This window comes from Megascapheus bottae, chromosome 2 (genome assembly GCF_031878675.1).
Source record: "Megascapheus bottae isolate mThoBot1 chromosome 2, mThoBot2.hap1, whole genome shotgun sequence".
Lineage (NCBI taxonomy): Eukaryota > Metazoa > Chordata > Mammalia > Rodentia > Geomyidae > Megascapheus > Megascapheus bottae.
The window spans coordinates 43,671,780-43,687,133 of record NC_143510.1 but is presented as its reverse complement, the minus strand read 5'-3'; the positions used below and the strand labels follow the sequence as shown (position 1 = coordinate 43,687,133).

The window sequence follows — 15,354 nt, the reverse complement described above, 5'->3', positions numbered from 1 at the left end:
TCCAATTAACCTCTAGCAAAAGGGAAGTGGGGCTTGGCTCAAAGTTAGGGTGGTAGCCTTGAGCTGAAGAACTCAGGGACAATGCCCAGGCCCAGGGTTCGGGCAGTAGCCTTGAGCTGAAGAGCTTAGGGATAGGGTCCAGACCAAGTTCAAACCCCAAGACCCACAAAAAAAGCAAGAGTTTGGTAAAACCTAGAATTGTTTCTTCCTCTTTTTAAGTCTTTAAGTAGTTGTACTAAAGGGTTCCAGTACATAGGCTCAATAGTTTCCCTCATTTGTCATAATCAGTAGAAACCTTGGGCTCTCCTAGCAGAGATTTATAATAAAGCAAAACCTAGATACATAAGGAGGCCTTATAGTATGACATTAAATGAAAGGATCTCCAGGATATAGAAACAAAAGCTATATAATGTGATTGTTGTCCTTAATGTACTATGTTATCTCTCATCTCTTTTGCTGTCCCTTGGTTATCTCATATTGTTACAGTATTTCACCTTGATATCTGATATACTGTATATAGGCTTATTTGGTTATTTGAAATAGAATAGAAAAGGGGGGAAAACAAGATGAGGGGCGGGGGTGGGGGGAGGGAAATGGGGACCAAAACATGAGAAAGGGTATCAATATTTGTGAAGTAATACACCTTCTATCTGGTGAATATAATGTAACCCTTCTATTAATTACAATTAAAAATATATGGGAAAAAAGAAAGTGTAAAAAAAGGGTTCCAGTGCAATGTGTCAGTTTCTGAGTACAGTGCATCTTGATCTATGTCACCTCTCCTGTATCCTCCCACACGTCTCCAACCCCGCCCTCTCCTCACGTTCCCTGCTTCCACTTTCACACATACATGTAGAATATTATGATCCCTTTGGCCTACCCTTCCTCTCTCCATTCATCTTCCCCATCCTAGTAAGCCCCACTCCATTTTGCTCCTCTTTAACCTAATATAGATAGAAAATCACCTCTCCTCATTTTAGAAGCATTGCACATTGTTTCTGTTTTGTTTGAGATTATTCCTTATTCATTTACTGAAGATTTTTTAATTCTCGGTTCTCTGAGAAGACCTGGCTAGGACTTTAAGACACAGTGTGGCCTTCAAGAGCTGTCAGAACTGAGATGGAGTAGCCATAGCATAAGGCACCTTAGAGTGTTCACCCTCTGTTCACCCTCATAGTGGCTCAGCCAGGTCTTCGAACAGAGCATGTGCGCAATGCCACCTAAGCCAAGAATGTTCCTTTCAGTCACTGGACTTGGAGCTCTCAAGTTGCAACATGACCCAACATACCTTAAGCTGAGATAGCTTAATTATTCTAGTATTCCTCAAATCTACGTGTGAAGTTAGTTATCTTAGAGACATTATTAAAATACAGAGCACCATCTAGTAGAGCTGGATACAGGCTCAAAGTTCTATATTCATATTCCTTTTATTTTTTTCCAATAGGAGGGTTTTCAAATAATTTTCTTAGTATAGTTTTATTTTCTTTAGGGAGTTGTACAACCTACCCCTCTCACCCCACCTCTTCTCTCACTTTTCTTAAAATTTAGTTTATTTATTGCATTTTTTGCCATTTAACAAACCGTTTCATGTATGCAATACATCTTAATCTCTGTCATTCCTTCCAATATGAGGATTTGAACTCAGATCTTTGTGTCTTCTGTGTGGATGCTTTACTATTTGAGATTTCCAGATCTTTTTGCTTTTGTTATTTCTTTTCTGGGTGACCTGGACTGCCATCCTCCTGTTTATGCTTTCCATCTCTCTGGGATGACAAGTTTGTGCCATGTTGTTGGCATACAAACTCAGCTTTATTGAAATGGGAGTTGTCTGAGCTGGCTTCTAATAGGCTCCTCCCAATTTTAGGCTTCCTACTAGCTAGAATTACAGGTGTGTGCTGCCAGGCTTGGTCTCCCAGTTCCACTATGCTATCAGGTGATGCTGATAATGGAAGATAGCAGGACCACGTTTTTGAATAATTTATTGCTGTAAAACAGATGTCAAGGACTCACACCTCTAATCCTGCCTACTCAGGAGGCTGAGATCTGAGCATCTCAGTTTGAAATAAGCCTGGGCGGGAAAATCCATGAAGCTTTTATCTCCAGTTAACTACTAAAAATGCCAGAAGTAAAGTTGTGAGTCAAGTGGTAAAGTGAAGTTGTGGCTCAAGTGGAGTGCTAGCATTGAGCAAGAAAGCTCAGGGACAATGCCAAGGCCCTGATTTCAAGTCTCAGGCTTGGCACTAAAACAATAGGAATGAGGACAAAACTAAGAGAACAGACTCATACAAGACTCAATAACTTCACACAACCATTTTAGTATAGAGACCAATGTGAAGGGTCAGAAATTCAGACTGGGCTTAGCCAGGTCATCCTCCTTGTCCTTGTCCTTGTCCTATTAAGTAGAGATGCTCTATACTATTAGTCGAAAGGTGGGAAGGGCTAGGGAGTTTACAATGGCCTTAGCCTAGGCTAGGCATCATGGTCAGGATAGCTAGAAAGATGGGGGAGCCAGGTTTCTGCTTCTCTATATATGCTCAGGACTTTTCCCCTGGATATTTCTATCAGTATATGAATGAGGCATGGTTTCTTGTATGTGTACCTATCCTAGGTTTTGAAACTAGGGCCCTGGTGCTGTCCCTGAGCTTTTTCTGCTCAAGAATATTGCTCTACCACTTAAACCATAACTTCACTTCTGCTTTTATTTTTGGTAGTTAATTGGAGCTGAAAGTTTCACAAGCTTTCCTGCTCAGGCTGGCTTTGCCCTGAGATCCTCAGATCTCAGCCTGCTATCCTGTTAGGTAGCTAGGATTACAGGTGTGAGACCCTGGTGCCCAGCAGTCAGACTTCTTAAAGATGATTTGGTGCTTTAATCCATGATGTCTGGAATGGACATTTACAGTCCATCTATCAAGGCCTCCCTGGGCCAGAGCAGATTCAAGGGGAGGGGCAGTCGACTCCATCATAGGAAGAATTATAAATGTAATCTTTAATTCATTCTTATAGATATGAGATTGGATCTTGGCAGTCCTCTTTCTAAAAATCTTACCAAAAATGCTTTTTCTTGCTTTATCCCTTTGATTTAGATAGTCCTCAACCTAAAACTAAAACTTGACTTTTTTGAGACGCATCTGATAAAATTGCCTAGGATGGCCTTGGAGTAAAAATCCTCCTACTTCAGTCTCCTTTTTTTTTTATTGTCGGGATAATGTATAGAAGGGTTACAGTTACATTCATCAGGCAGTAGGTACATTACTTCTCACACATTGATATTCCTTCTCAGGGTTTTGTTCCTGTCTCCCTCCTTCCTCCCTCTCCTAATCATCTTGTTTTTTCTCCTTCCCTTTCCTATTTCAAATAAACAGATAAACAAATATACAGTATACCAGGTAACAGAGTCAGGGCAAAAAAAGAGAAGGAAAATAACATAGTACATTAAGAACAACAATCACACAAGACACAGCTCTTGTTTCCATATCCTAGACTTCAGTCTCCTTAGCAACTGGGATGTCAGGCATGTGTAACTATATTCCACCCTGCTTGACATGGTCAAAGATTTATAAGAATCATTGTTTGCCTTTCTGACTTTCAATGTGCAGGAAAAGTAAATGAATTTTCCCGACATGCTCTGATGTTTCAATTTAAGAAAAAAAGTCTATTTCTCAATGCTGAAATTATGAATCAGCTCTTACACACATATTGGGACAAATTCATCTGTAATAAAATTGGGTCTCCAGTTTCTATCCCTGCCTGTCTAGTGTTAAAGACACAGCACTTAACGTCCCAAAGGGTATATTGTTTAACAACAGTTCAGAAATAGTCCTTGAGGCACAGCACAAGATGGCAGTGCTGACCTTTCCACTAGAGGCTCAGCCAGTGGTCAGAAAATGAGCTGTGCCCTGAAACAAGGCACCAGCTCGCTAGGCACCAAGTCAAATCCCACTAAGACTTTTTAGTGGGATAGAATTCTATTCCTTGTCAATCCAAGAATATTAACATGTTTAGCTGTTCTTTCTTGCATAGACGCATATGAGAAGAAATTACTCAATTCAACAGATTTTTTTCAATGCATATTAATAAATACCCAAGCCTGGCCACCAGTAGCTCACACCTCTAATCCAAGCTATTCAAGAGGGTGAGACCTGAAGATTACAGTTCAAAGTCAGCCAGGCTTACTTATCTTCATTGAACCACCAAAACTTGGAAATGGAGTTGTGGCTCAAGTGGTGGAGCATGCTAGAGTTGAGTGGCGAAAAAACTAAGGGACTGCACCCAGGCTCTAAGTTCAAACCTCAGGACCACACTAAAAAAAATGTGAATCTATCAAATAGCTCTATTATGTCCAACATGCTATTTTTTAGGCATCACACTAAACTACTAATCCTAGCTACTCAGGAGGTTGAGATCTGAGGATCAAGGTTCAAAGCCAGCCTGGGCACAAAAGAACCTGAGACTCTTATCTATAATTAACCTGTAGAAAATTCTAGAATAGAATTCTGAGGCTTGTATTGGCTTAGTTAGAATGGATTGGCCCAAAAAGGAAAAGGAAATATTGCTTCACATATAGTTTGATTCATAGCTCAAATTCTACCCTGTTGCTGCTCAGTTTGTCTTCTCTGGGCTGACTACCTTCAGGCTCAATGATTTCTTGGAGAGGCCCTTGGCAGTCTTATTCTCATAGTATTTATGATACTCAGGAAGGTAAAAGAAAAAATGCTTAATACCCTCCTAAGTTGAATACAAGTCCCAGAGCTGAGTTTCAATTGTCTTCATTCACCTGAACTGAAGATCTCACTATGTCTAGGCCATTGAGAAGGACTGATTTCTGTGGCTCTATCCTGTAGAGTAGCAGAGTCCGTTTTCCTGTAAGCATCTGGGCTGACAGGAGCAGTGAGTGGTTCATCCGAAACATAACTTGGCTTTATTTGTTTTCCCACAAGCATAAACAATAGGTGCCTATAGGCAAAGCCAATAAATATGCAGCACAAAATCATGGTCTTTTCAGAGCAGTGTGTTGTAAATTCAGGTTTAGCAATTCCAAAAGCCAAGAACATTATGAAAAGAAGAGTAGCTGTGGAGATAATATTATTAACCTATGTTTATTGTTTGTTTTTGGTCTAAAAGTATTCCTTATAAATTAGAAACAACTCACTTAGTGGAGTGAATTTTTCTGTCTATTAGTAACAAGCCATTTGACCTTAGCATCTTGAATCCAAGCAACAAAGTGTCTAATAGAGCTAATACCTTTCCTTTTTTTTTTGCCAGTCCTAGGCTTGAACTCAGGGCCTGAGCATTGTCCTTGGACTTTCTCAAGGCTAGAGCTCTACCTCTTCAGCCTCAACACCACTTTCTGCTTTTTTTTCTATGTATGTGGTACGGAGGAATTGAAGCCTGGTCTTCATGCATACTAGGCAAGCAACTCTACCACTAGGCTAAACTCTTGGCCCTCTTTTTTTTTTTTTGAAAACAGTTTTTTTAATTTTTTATTGTAATGTATAGAGGGGTTACAGTTATATTTGCCAGATAGAAGATGCATTACTTCACACACATTGATACCCCTTCTCATGTTTTTGTACCTATTACCCTCCTCCCACCCCCTCCCAGTCATCTTGTTTTCCTCCTTCCCTTTTCTATTTCAAATAAACAAATAAACATGTATACAATATGCCAGGTAACAAAGTCAGATACACTAACAATATGAGCTTAACCAAAGGGAACAAAAGAGAAGAAATAACATAGTATATTAAGGACAACGATCAACATTATAAAGCTCTTGTTTTCATATCCTGGAGAGCCTTTCATTTAGCCTCATCCTATATTACCTTACATATCTAGGCTTTGTACTACTGTAATCCTCTGCTAGGAGAGGCCTAGATGTGTACTAATTATTACAAATGAGGAAAACCATTGAGCCTTCCTTTGGGTTTGGCTTACTTCACTTAATATGATTTTTTCCAAGTCTTTTCATTTCCTTACAGATGGGGCTATGCCATTCTTTCTGAGGGCAGCATAGAATTCCATTGTGTATAAATAACACATCTTCTTGATCCAGTAATCTACTGAGGGTCATCTGTGCTGTGGTAAATAATGCTTCAATGAACATCGTTGTGTCAGCAAATTTAGTATGTCCTTATTTGTGGACCTTTGGGTAAATGCCAAGGTCATAGGAGAGCTATATGCTGGGTCATAGGAGAGCTATATGTTTAGTCTTTTGAGGAATCTCCATACTACTTTCCATAGTGGTTGAACGAGTAAACACTCCCATCAACAGTGTAGTAGTGATCCCTTCAGGCCACATCCCTGCCAGCATCTGTTGTTATTAGATTTCTTGATAATGGCCATTCTAACTGGAATGAGGTGGTATCTCAGAGTTGTTTTGATTTGCCTTTCTTTTATGGCCAGAGATGTTGAGCATTTCTTCATGTGTCTATAGGCCATTCTTATTTCTTCTTCAGAGAAATCTTTCTTTAAGTCTTTGGCCCATCTTTTAATGGAATGGCTGTTTCTTTGAAGATTTGTTTTGGAGAGATTCAGTATTTTTTAGCTGTAGATACATTTTAGATATGAGGCCTTTGTCTGTTTTATGGTTAGTAATGTACTTATTTCTTGCTAATAATAATCGAAATAGCTCTTTGGTATTGTTTATGGTAAATGTAATTTGATTGACTGAAAATTTAAGTTTTCAAGCATCCTGGTTAATTATAAACCCAAATGTTTCTTAATTTGTACCTAAAAAGGTAAAAGAAGGATCATAGTAGTACTTTCCATATGAAAAATACTTGCAACAATTAAGTATATAGGCTTAGTTATTGCTCTCAAAGAGATGTTTATAACACTGCAGATAGAATTACACAGATTAAGCACACTGTATTAGAACTTGAGCTTGTCATTTTCTGTGCATATTAAAGAGTGGACCATTTAAAAAATGGATTTTCTTTTAATTTAGGATAAATCTGAATTAATTTTTGAAGCTTTTAAAGTTTATCTTGATGATGGTGCTGTTGGGATAGATGGTGAAGTTGTTTTTACCCAAAATTATTTCCCTTCAAGTATTATAATGAATTCAATAGTTGTAATTTAAATCGTCATAAAAAAAGAAAAAAGTGACTCTTGGAGAAAGCTCTTTTGCTTTTTTTGGTGCCAGTCCTGGGTTTTGAACTTAGGGCCTGGCCTCTGTCCCTGAACTGATTTTTGCTCAAGGCTGGTGATCTACCACTTGAACCACAACTTCAATTTTGGCTTTTTGCTAATAATTGGAGACAAAAAAATCTCATGTATTTTTTTGCCATGGCAGGCTTTGAATCATGATCCTCAGATCTTAGCCTGTTGTATAGCTAGGATTAAAGGCATGAGTCACTGGCACCCAATGAGGAAGTATTTTTTTAACTTTTCTCAACACTTCCACTTCTAAATATTCATCCTTAACCCTGATCATTTAGGTTGTGAAAAATATTTTCAAGAGAGGTTTAATTTTCCAGGTGATCTAAATGTTCTTATTAAGTAAAATTTTCATCTTTATACATGTTTTATTTTATTTTTATGTAAGTTGTCAATCAGTCTCATTATTTGTCTCTTTTGAATGGCATTATTTCATTTTGAGAACATTACTGTCTTTAAGGCTTATTAAATTTTAACAATAGCTGTCTATCATATTGCATTTCATGGGGTGATACATTTTACCTCAGGAAGGATATTCAAAATAGTATAGGCACTGACCAATCAGAAAGTGAATCATCAATCATCATGGGTATGAGTGTGCTTAGCAATAAGACAAGGCAATTTAGAATTTCATAATTTTCTTAAGTAAAAGTATTTTTTTTCTGGGTCATACATAGATGATTTTATTCTTTTTTTTAGAGAATTTGCATTTTTTTTATTGTAATTAGTAAAAAGGTTACATGATATTTGCCAGATAGAAGGTGCATTAATTCACATACATTGATACCCTTTCACATGTCTTGGTACCCGTTTCCCTCCCCCCCCACACCCCCCACCCGTCTTGGTTTTCCCCCCTTCCCTATCAAAGATCATTTTATTCTAAGTTGAGTAAAATACCCTTTTCCTCTCTTCTTTTATATTTGGCTAATTCATTAGACAATGTAAAACTAGATAGAAAACTTATGCAGTAGGAAATTTTTAAATTTGCCAAATGATGTATAATCATGCAATTTCTATTACATACAGATTATAGTGTTTGAGCCTTTGCATTTCATCCTTTTATATCATCTTTGAAGAAGGGGTTTCGACAGGAGAAAGAAATCCTGAGAAATTACACATGATTGGTGTCACTGTTGATAAGTTTCATTTTTCTTTCCTTTCATAATGATTCTGCAATCTTTGAAATATCTGTAAATCATAAAAAATTTCACTTTCTTTTGGGGAGGTTACACTTTGCCTTGCAGATCTCCAGAGAAAATTAGATTAAAGTGATATAATTTTCATTTGACCACCTCTCAATGGTCACATTTTGCCATAATAAGTTCATGGGAAAACTTAAGGTGATAAAATTTAGTTTTGAGCACATTCTAAAGTTTTTTCTTTAAATGGTGAATGCCCATTTCATTTCCTCAGTTTACAATGGACCCATTTCATACGGCTTGATAGCTGTCTTCCATCTTCCATGGGTATTGATAATGTAAATCTCCTGGCTACTTCATTTTGGACTTGGACTAACTTAGACTAACTTACTTTGTTTTAAATGCATGGAGAACCTGAGTACATAGAGAGCATTTCTAAATCCACAGAAAGAAAGAAAGAGAAAGAAAGAAAGAAAGAAAGAAAGAAAGAAAGAAAGAAAGAAAGAAAGAAAGAAAGGGAAAGGAAAGGAAAGGAAAGGAAAGGAAAGGAAAAGAAAAAAGAGAAGTCAGGTGCCAGTGGCTCATGCATATAATCCCAGTTGCTTAGGAGGGTGAAATCTGAGGTTTAAAGTGAGAAGTCAGCCCAGACAGCAAAGTCTGTGAGACTGTTATCTTCAATTAGGACCCCCCCCCAAAAAAAGGTGAAAGTGGAGCTGTGGCTCAAGAAGGAGAGAAGTAACCTTGAATACAGAAGCTCAAGGATAGGGGACAGCATTGCACCCGAGTTCAAGTCAGAGTACTGCTATGGTGGGGAGGAGAAGAGCGGGAAGCAGGAAGGGAGGAGGGGCAGAGGGAGAGAATTGGAATTCACATGAATTAGAAAATAATCTAGTAAAATTTGATAATTTTGATAAAGCACATGACAAAGATATTAATTAAAAATTTTTGTTTAGAGAAAAATGTAGTTTTAGAATGGAAAGAACTGGTTTTGCCTAATACACATGAGGCCCTGGGTTTGACTCCTTAGCACCACCTAAGCAAAAATAAGTAAATAAAATCAGTTCAAATCTTTTTTTATAAATGAAAGGGAATTATGATTTCCATACCTTAATCTGGTTATCATTTCATTTACCATGAAAACTTTTTCTTTTCTTGTAGGTTATGACTTTTGTTCTGAGAGACACAATTGCATGGAGAATTCTGTGTGCAGAAATCTGAATGACAGGGCTGTGTGCAGCTGTCGTGATGGTTTTCGAGCTCTTCGAGAGGACAATGCCTACTGTGAAGGTAAATTCTCGTAATGATGAGAAGCTTGGCTCTATCAATTTCCTAGGATTACTGCATGCCGAATTTATTAATTTCCCAGGTTGTCAAGTTGATGGGTCCATTAAACGCAGTGAATTTAATTTGAAGCATATTAATCAGCTAAAAATAATTATCTTTCAAATTAAAGTTTTTCTGCTATCTGCTATATGTCAGACTAATAAGTTCATATAGTTGGTTTTTTTGAATTAGAACAATACTTTCACTGTGAAATTGCCTTCTTTTTCTTCATAATTAGATATTCAGATAGCTCACATATTGACATGATTACTGTGGCTTGCAGTTAGAATTGTAGGTAGATTTTTTTTTTGCAGACAATGTGGTGTAACAAAGGCAATCAATTAACAGAAGATAAAGTACCTTCTGTTAATTTTTTTTGTTTGCTATGATAAGTAATCCCAGTGGTTATATTTATGCTCTGTGGAATTTAGTAAATAGATCCTGTAGAGTAAATCGTTTTCTAGTTACTTTCTAGTTACAAGGTGGTAACCGTGAAAAGGCTTATGGTATTCACTTGGCTTAGGCTTTATTCCTGAAGCCCCACACAAAATCCATGAAGTTCAGTATTTTGTCACTCACCTGAGGCAGATGTGCAAATCATTCCCATCAACGCTGTAGTTATCTATGGGGTCATTCAAATGAGAACACAGACCTGCTGGCAGTTGTTATTTGGAGACTTGGGAAGAAGGTTCTAGTGTTACCTAGTCCAAATGTTGAGCGCTTGCTGTAGATCTTAGCTGGAAGACCTTAGGCATAAACAAGGAGCTTCTGTCTGCAGCATAATTTATTGGCACTAGAAAAACAAATTATTATTGCCCTTAGTATTAGACAGACTTTTCTTTCCCCTGTATTAAATAAAGTAGCAGATACTGGAGACCAATGATTTATGCCTGTAATCCTAACTATTCATGATACTGAGATCTGAGGATCATGTCTCAAAGCTATCCTCGGCAGGAGAGTCTGAGAGATTTTTATCTCCAGTTAAAAAAAAATTGGAAGTGGAGCTGTGTCTCAAGTGGTAGAATTCTATCCTTGAGCACAGAATCTGAGGAACAGTACCTAGACCCTGAGTTTAGGCCCCAGGACCGTCATGTACTCGTGCGCGCGTGTGCGCACGCACGCACACACACACACACACACACACACACACACACACACACACACCCCTCCTCATTAATATTGACCTTTAGATCAAAAATCTTTTTTTATTTGTGTGCATTTTTCAAAAAATTTGTTTACATATCTATTTCAGACCTTAAATATACTGGGGTTTGAACTCAGGTTTTGTGCTTGCTGGGTAGATGCTCTACCACTTGAGCCATATACCCTGTCCCTTTTTCTGCTTCAGTTATTTGTCATATATGATCTCACTTTGGCCTCGACTGGCCTCAAGCTACAGCCCTCTTACCTACACCTTTCATGTAATTGAGATGTCAGACATTTACTACTACAACCAGGTTTTGGTTGAGACCTTCTGTCTTCTGAGTAGGTAGATTACAGGCATAAGCAACAATACCTATTTTGATTAAAGTATTTCTTTTCATGCTTCTACTAAAATTCTGATGGGACATTTTTTTTTGTTTCTGAAAGAATGATATATGACTTTTATATGCCTAATGCAGATTTATTTAAAATTCCATTACTTATTTTAAAAGATTTTATGTAAATACATTTTCCCTAATGACTTTTATTCTTATGTAAGGCAAAGATGAACATTCATAGTAATGCATTTCCATTCTATTTGAGATCTCTGATGTGCAATGGTTTTCATCGATATTATCAACATGCATATGAAACCATATAATACAAATTCATATCTTTGAGTTGGGGGAGGTTCAGGGCCTGAGCATTGTCTAGCTTTTTAGCTTACGGCTAGTGTTTTACCAGTTGAGATACATCCACCATTGGCTTTCTGGTGGTTAGTTGGAAATAAGAATCTCATGGTTGGGAAGGGATATCAATGTTCAAGAAGCAATGTACTTACTACCTGGTGAATGTAACTTAGCAGCTGCTCTAAAAGCAGCTGACAATAAAAGGAAGTCTTATGGACTTTCCTGCCTCAGCTGGCTTCACATGGTGATCTCCAGATCTCAGCCTCCTGAATATCTAGGATTGCAGGCATGAGACATTGGTACCCGGCTTGAGGGGTGTGCTGACTTCTTAGAAGCAGTTTTGTGTCTGCAGAGCTTCACATTAATTATCAACCTTTGGTCTTGTAGAGCTCCATGTCTGTGAAAAATTAGGTTTATCACTGTATATAACAAATAAATGACTGGTAGTTTATGAGTAACATAAATCTTATTTACTAAATCTGTTGGGCTGTTTTAATGACATGGCTGTAATTGAGACTATTGATTTTTTACCAGTTTGCTTGTTCAGGGTTATTATAGCACTGATAATACTGCAGCTCCCTTATTCATTTCACAAATATTTATCGAGTGCCTACTTTGTGCAAGGCTAGAGCAGCAAATGGAAATATACATTACTGATAGATTTTCAGGCAAGCAAGATAATATATTAATCATTAGAGTGAGGAACATTTAATTGCAGCTGTGGCAAGTATCCTGAAGAAGGAATTGGGTCTTAGGGTGATGGGCGCGTTCTATGTAGGTGGTAAAGATTTTGTAATTTGAAGAGTAAGTGAAAGGCATGTAGTTGTCAAGGGGAATGGGAAAGAAGGTAATCTTCCTTCTGTAGAAGGAAGCACTTGTTATGTCCTGAAGGCTTTGTAGCTGGACAGAGCATGAGGTAAGGTGCCTGATGAGCCTGGGAATGGGAATCAGGATCTTGGAGGTCACACTGAAGTGTAAAGGTGTCATGCAAAGTTCCAGGAATAGCTACCGTGGCACAAGTTGTATTTCCAGCTATTAGGAGGCTGAGATCTGAGGATCATGGTTCAAAGCCAGCCTGGGCAGAAAAGTCTTTGAGACTCAACCAGTAAAACCCCAGAAGTGACGTTGTACCTCAAGTGACTGAGTGCTAGCCTTGAGATGTATTTGTAGGGAAAACAAAGCAGTTCTGATTATTCACTAATAGTAGATGATAAGGAGAAGGGGTGGTTGGTTCTCTGGTTTCCAGCCCGAAATGAGCAAATTTCACTGTTACTTAAGGAATAGATTGGGTGAGACAATCACTTTGGGTTGTTGGTTGTGCCTTTGGGACATCTAATTCAATATATGTGGATCTGTTTTTCAGAGAAGTTTAAGTTGGATATAAAATTTAAGATTTTTTGGTATATAAATGTCTCAGGGAAGGAAGAGATTATCTAGAGACTTTTAAACCACACAGGAGCATTTATGGAAATGATGAAAGCAAAGTTGGGACAGAATTGTGGAATGAAAGGAAAGGCAATGCCAGAGAACCTGAGGAAAGAGTCAACTGCATCTTAGTTCATTTTCTGTTGCTGCAACAAATTACCCCAAACCAAGTAATTTATAAGGAATAGAAATTCATTTGGCTTTCACTTCCAGATGCTGTGAAGTTTAAGTAACCTGTTCAGTGTCTAATGAGGGCTTGGGACTCTATCACAACATGCAGCAGAAGGTACCCATAGTGAGATATAGCAAATGGACAGTGGCTCATGCCTGTCATCCTTGCTACTCAAGAGGCTGAGATCTGAGGATCATGCTTGAAAGTCAGCCTGGTAGGAGAGTCCACAAGACTGTTACCTCAGTATAGTCATCAAAATGCCCGAACTGGAACTGTGGCTCAAATGATAGAGTACCAGCCTTGAGTGAAAAAGCTAAGGACCAGTCCTTGAGTTCAAGCCCCACTACTGGCACCAAAAATGTATGCAAGATATAGTTATGAGCTCTATATTCACCACAGTTCTCTGTTTGGACTATTTGCCTTCATAGATTCTGTCTCCCATCCTACTAAATCTTAAAATAATCTACCAGGCTGGGAGTTTGACCTAGTGGTAAGAGTGCTTGCCTAGCATGCATGGACACCTGGGTTCAATTCCACAGTACACCATACATAAAAAAAAAGCCAGAAGTGGTGCTGTGGCTCAAGAGTTAGAGCGCTAGGCTTGAGAAAAGCCGAAGGACAGTGCTCAGGCCCTTAGTTCAAGCCCCAGGAGTGGCAAAAAAATCTACCATTTATTGTGTCTTTTGACAGTGTGTGTTATCTCCCCAGAAGACTTGCCTAGCATTAGGGTGGACATCATGTTTTCAGATGGTTGTTTTCTCCATGTTTTGTTTTTGAGTGAAAAAATGTGGGAATTTTTGGTTCTTGACTCTATCTTCTTGTTCAATATTGCATGCTTCAGTAGAACGTAGTAAAGTGGCATTCTGTCTTTTTCCTAATTCCCAAACTTCTGAAAATCATTGTTGTTTTTGCAATTCGAGTTTTGTTTTCTAACATGTATGTGTTGGAGTGGCTGGAGGGCACACTGGGACCTCATAGTCCTTTTTTTTGTCACTCATGGGACTTGAACTCTGGGCCTGGGCATTGTCCCTGAGCTCTTCAGCTCAAGGCTACTGCCCTACCACTTGAGACACAGTGCCACTTTCAGTTTTCTGGTGGTTAATTGGGCCTATTTTTAGTGCCCAGGGTGGCTTTGATCTTGATCCTCAGATCTCTGACTCCTGAGTAGCTAGGATTGTAGGTGTGAGCCACTGCACCCAGCTAATCATACCCTTGTTTAGCTTTTTCACTTAAAGCTGGTGCCAATTCTTTGCCACTTGAGTCACATCTCCACTTTCTGACATTTTGCTAGATAGCTGGAGATAATAGTCTCATCGTCTTTCCTGCCTAGGCTAACTTTGAACTCTGCTTCTCAGATTTCAGCTTCCCATGTAGCTAAGATGATAGGTGTGCATGGTCAGTGCTTGGACTATCCAAACTTCATATGATACACTAGTAAAAGGAAAAGTATGTTGTAGACGTGAATCATTTCTATCAATGGCCATTTCTGTAATTACATGGAATAGACAATTATAATAAATATTGAAAAAAGTTCATGAGACATTTTTTTTCAAATTAGCCAAAATCTGGGAATCATTTGGTACAGTCTGAATTCTGAACCAAATATGCCTGATTCCTAATTGATAGAATACTTGCCCCTGGACAGTCTATCTTTTTTTCTTTCTCATTCCCTTTGTCAGATATCACTTTTCTCAATATACCCTGCTCTCTATCATTCTTTCCCACGTTTCTCTTCCTACCTTTCTTTACCCAGAACCCATTCTGCAGATTAAGATTCACAATATTCTATCTGTTCTGCTTCAGAGAGGCTTTTTTCTCTGTTTACCACATACAGCCTCTACTCTGGCAAAGTCTTAAGGTTCTGTGTCATCTGACATAATTCTTCTCCATTCCTCATTCTCTTTCTCTGATTGTGACCATCTTGTTTATGCATGCCAGTTACTGAACTCCTGTGTTGAGTTACACCTCTCCACCAGTTCAGATCCTGGAGTTAATGCTAAGTGTATCAGATGTAATTCATGAAGCAACGATGATGTTATAGTAGAGTGAGACTCTTCTCCAGAATAACGGCAGTCCTTATTTATTTTTTAAGAGAATTTGGGGCAGACACAGGAAGAGAGTGATATGAACAGAAGACAGAGGTTGGGAGGATGGGCTTGTAAAGCCAAGAACCACTGAATGTCAATGGTTGTTGTATGCTAGCAGTGAGATATGGGCCTGGAACACACAGTCCTACACGGTCCTTCACAGCTCTTAGAACCAACCAGCCCTGCCAACGTCTTGTTCATGTTTCCATTCTCCAGAACTG

General features: G+C 38.5%; 1 protein-coding gene across 4 annotated transcripts in view; it reads left to right on the top strand.

The window, feature by feature from the left end:
* Positions 1 to 15,354, top strand: part of Nell2 (neural EGFL like 2) — a 372,707-nt gene that overhangs the window by 189,965 nt on the left and 167,388 nt on the right. For all 4 annotated transcript variants that reach the window (XM_090324484.1, XM_090324479.1, XM_090324493.1 and 1 more), the window contains one exon: positions 9,453 to 9,581. In XM_090324484.1, coding sequence (XP_090180610.1) covers positions 9,453 to 9,581 — 129 coding nt within the window. The remainder of the gene's footprint in view (positions 1 to 9,452; positions 9,582 to 15,354) is intronic.